The sequence below is a fragment of the Halyomorpha halys genome, unplaced genomic scaffold (genome assembly GCF_000696795.3).
Source record: "Halyomorpha halys isolate HHAL.00 unplaced genomic scaffold, Hhal_1.1 Scaffold283.1, whole genome shotgun sequence".
NCBI lineage: Eukaryota > Metazoa > Arthropoda > Insecta > Hemiptera > Pentatomidae > Halyomorpha > Halyomorpha halys.
In genome coordinates, this window is record NW_027113072.1 from 306,243 (window position 1) to 310,768 (window position 4,526).

The 4,526-nt window shown below is 30.9% G+C and overlaps 1 protein-coding gene across 2 annotated transcripts in view; it reads right to left on the bottom strand.

Moving 5' to 3' along the window:
• Nucleotides 1–4,526, bottom strand: part of LOC106680719 (TBC1 domain family member 30) — a 499,453-nt gene that overhangs the window by 306,226 nt on the left and 188,701 nt on the right. For both annotated transcript variants that reach the window (XM_067050693.1, XM_067050694.1), the window contains one exon: nucleotides 2,964–3,091. In XM_067050693.1, coding sequence (XP_066906794.1) covers nucleotides 2,964–3,091 — 128 coding nt within the window. The remainder of the gene's footprint in view (nucleotides 1–2,963; nucleotides 3,092–4,526) is intronic.

The window sequence follows — 4,526 nt, forward strand, 5'->3', positions numbered from 1 at the left end:
TATAATTATTTACTATTTGAGTTTTTTTTTACCGCACCCGGACCATATTCCATTCATATCTATTTTCTGTTTTAGAGGGATCAGAAAAAAAAGGAGTGGGATGAGCTGAATTCTGTAAATGAAAACCTGGGATGTTATAGCAACGTTTTCAATTGAATCAACTGGCTGGACTGTATAGTATACATTTTTTTTTCGATTTTCACGAAAACGGTTCAAATTATTTTTAATAAACTCGGTACATTAATGTACATTCAAGTAGTCATTAATATAGGCTAGGTGTTATCTTTATTGAAATATTCAGAAAGGGCTTAAATGCCGAATTTTCTAAAAAACTTTTTCTCAAGTTCCTTTAATATTGTTTATCTTCTTCTTATTAACTGGCGCTACACTCCGCTAGGGAATAAAGCGGCCAGTAGTCTCTAGTTTTTAATGTCCAGAATGGTCTAAGCGTTATCTGTCATACCATCAGCCTCATATCCATCCATGTATCCTTTCGTCTAGAATCTTCCTCAGGGTTCCTAGAGAACTCATTAATAGCTGAAAGAGCCCGATGTCATCCATATAAAAAAGGCGGCAGGTTCGAAACGTTAAACGAAATATTTTTTCATTTAGAGCTCTATATCTTTCAAACTAAATGTCTAAAAAACATGAGTTAAAAATGGCATGCAACCCTCCACTCCCGACCTCTGTGGTAGCCTTACTTATCTCACTTTTCACAAACAGACAATTATAGCGAGTAAGTTGGTCGATGAACGACATGTCACAATCTCACTGACATAACACAAAAAGAAAAGACAATCCTTCCCCGCCGGACCAGCCCCACTAAGACCCCCGGGGAGCGACGGTCCTATATCACTTTTGAAAAAAAAAAAGTGCCTAAAATTGAAAAACGGCATGCTATACTTCTAAACTTCATCCTGTTATTCTATGTTGATTAATGATTTGAAATCATTTTTATACCATTTCCTTATAAAACGTATTTTTATGTCTGATATAATAATTTGTTGTTTTATTTTTAATAGAGCAATTACTATTATTTCTTTTTTCTGGAATATGATAAAGCATAATAGGTAGTATTGGGTGGAGTTCTGAATGGACCTTTTACAAAAAAGTAAATTAGTCCATTACATGACAGTGAACAGAAGGTATTACTAAGTAAGAAATTTTATTATACGTTTTGTGATATAGGTGATTATATATTTTTATTATAGGTAATATTAAAATTATTAGTTTTTGTTTATACTCCTTTTGGAAAACCTAAGAGGACGTCATTTAAAGAGAGTAAATTTTATAAAATATGAGCAATAATAGAGATATGACGTTCAATAGTTCTCAAGATAGAGCTTTTTAGATAAAGAAACATTTCATTAAAAAAATGCACTAAAAAATAAATAGAGAATTTATTTTGAGAAATCTATATCTCGAAAACCATAAGAGGTACAGATGTCTGCCAGAACTTACATTAAAGCTAGCTAAACGTACTATTAAGTACTATTCGCAGGAGCAATAGTTTTAATGATAATGGCTAAAATAAATTGATTTATAGTTGTTCGGAAAAAAATTATAATCATATGTGAATTTCATAAAAACTACTACCCGTACGAAGACACGGGTGAGAAAATACTTCATAGTAGGTTGAATTACCTTTAATTTCAGTGCTGGCAGACATCTATACGTCTTTTAGTTCTTGAGATATATTTTTTCATAAGTCAAAATGTTTGTCGGAACAACAAGAAATCAACATTTTGTGAATTTATTTTGTTAAATATAACGAAAACTACTACATCTACGAAGATAAATATCATGAATTACTTTATAGTAGTCAACTAACTTTGATTTGATTGCTAATATGCATCTGCATGCCGAATCGTTTTTGAAATATCCATTTCTCAAAATAAATTCACTCACTATTGATTTTCAGAACATTTATGGTGTTTTAAAAAATCTATATCGAGAACTATTGAACGTAAATAGGTTTATCACGGCTTATATTTTAGAAAATTTACTCTCCTATAAATAATGGCTTCTTAGGTTGTCCAGTGTTGTTGGTAGTTTTAAAGACATGCAGGCCCGAATGAAACTTAATTTTTTTTAACAAATTGAAGCGGCCACCATTATGTATTCCCCCTTCTGATAGTTGGCTAGTAATTACACATAGTTTTCATTAAATTAATCAAAATTTGAGGTGAAATAACTGCCTTTTTTTCTCCCCGACTCTTGTACTAATAGTACAAGGTGGTAAGTCAGGTCGTGAGATGCACGTATACAATTTTTTAGATATTCCTTCCTGAACTGAAAGTTTTATAATTCAGCCTGAACAAGCAGGGGGTTTCTTTTCTTATTAAGTAGTTATTTGAAATGATAATTATTCATTTTTCAGTTATTTGAGGAAAAAACGTTTTCTTTGTTCATTATTGTGTGGAACTTTTTTTTAATTGTAATCTCACACGACTGCTCCCATCGAATCAAACTATAATTTCAAATAACCTAATCAGTTGAGTACCCATAACTCGAATTATTATTCGAATAGACCTAAGGACAAAATTTGCAGTATTCATAAAATGTTATCTATTGTTTTTGCATTCTATTTACCTCAAAACCTCATCTCTACTTATATTTACAATGGGTTTTTGAAGGTAAAGAGGCAGTATTGAGTTGCATTTCACTGACCCTTCGAACCGACTCTCAATATCATGGCTTTTCAATACGTTTCCGTCGAGGCATTGATTCACATTCCACGTAAGGAATTAGCATGGCCCATATAAAGGCCCCTCTTTTCCTCCTTGAAGTACAATTCCGAATTCATGCGAATTCTGGATTAAAATCAGAACCTGCTCGATAAAACCACAGCCTGCTCGATTTATTCAGAGTGAATAAACCCGCTAAACAATTTTTATAAACACAACGACTCCTACTAAGGATAAAAAGGTTAAATCCAATGAAAGATAATAAAAATCACTCACTGTTTTTCTGAAATGCGACGGCACACCGTCAGGTAGCCTTGCAACCATTTTCATAGCCTTAGCCCACTCGGAAAACCCCGTGTCGCCACCTCCAGGGCTCACACTGAACCGCACTTCAGTGTCTTCACCTGCAATAAAAATTATCACTTAATAAAAAGAAATAAAACAATAAATACAATGCAATACAAAAAATAATGTATTTTTTATAGGCAATGAATAATCACTAATTTACAGAGATCAACAAAAAATTTGATTTGATGATTTTACAATTTATTTTTTGTCTTTCTGATAGCTGGAAATAGACTTTAACATATTTGAACGTTTTTTTGAGCCATAGAAATTTTAAGATCATCGATTGAAGAATTATATATAGGAAAGATGTTCAGATTTTTATGAATGTACAAAATTTACATTAAAAATACCGAGGATTATCCTCTATGCGACTGAAGAAAACGGAATTCATTTTCGGTACACCAAAAAATCAGAAATTTATCAAAAATTTCCATTTTTTTTTTTTTGTAGATTTAGACTTTGTTATTTATCTATACAAATATTTAGCACATCATCATAATAAAAGCATGTTCTAGTTTGCCACAATAAGACCACCTCCTTGACATCATTGATAACATATAATCATTATGAAAGATATGAACATTCCATATAACAAATCGACGAAAGGTGACAGAAAACATGAGGTTATGAACTAGAATGAAAGTGAAGTTAAATCATAATACCTGGCAGTATTCTCAATCTTATAAAACAAGGAGGATAAAAGTGTGCTGTAGATAATATCAAAATACCTCTGAGGGTATCTCAATATAGCGAATGGTTCAATAGTTAAAGCAAAAACAGAAAGTGTCAAATAAAATAGAATATATATGAACAAATAAAAAAAAAAAAACAAATTTCATTAAAATGCTTGCAGAAAATGCCAGTTGCGAGGCTTACTAAAATGATGAAGTTACTGAGAAGGGTGAAGTTTGATTAAGAGTTCATAAAACGATTCTTAGAATAAATTGTTTTTCAGTCCTCTTAAAATTCATGATTCTAAGCAGTCTGGAATTTATTAAAGTTCGATTCAGTAAAGTTAATTAATACTCAGAGATAAAATAATCTAGAAATTCATTTCAAACTTTTTTATTTAAGTTTTTATAAAAAAAATAAAAGTATTTCATAAATATACATAAGGTATTTTATTAATTTACATCGTATATATTCTCTTTTAAGATTAAAACGTTCAATGTTCTGAATTAAACCCTATTTTTTAAGGGTTTTCTTTTAAAGCTCCTTTTAGTATATTTACTCCTGGCTTAAATTTCTGTAAACATGTTTTTCCCATTTTTGTACTGTATCAATTAATGAATTATGCAACCATATATCGTTGATACTATACTAAAGTTGCGTATATGAAAATATCCATGAGATACGGATGAAAAAGGTTCCCGTTTTATAATAATTATGACGTACGAAAAAAATCAAGATAACGAAACCCAAAGATACGCCGATTTTGCCTTTGTACGAACGATACATCTGCACTAAGAACATATTAAATTAAAAACATAT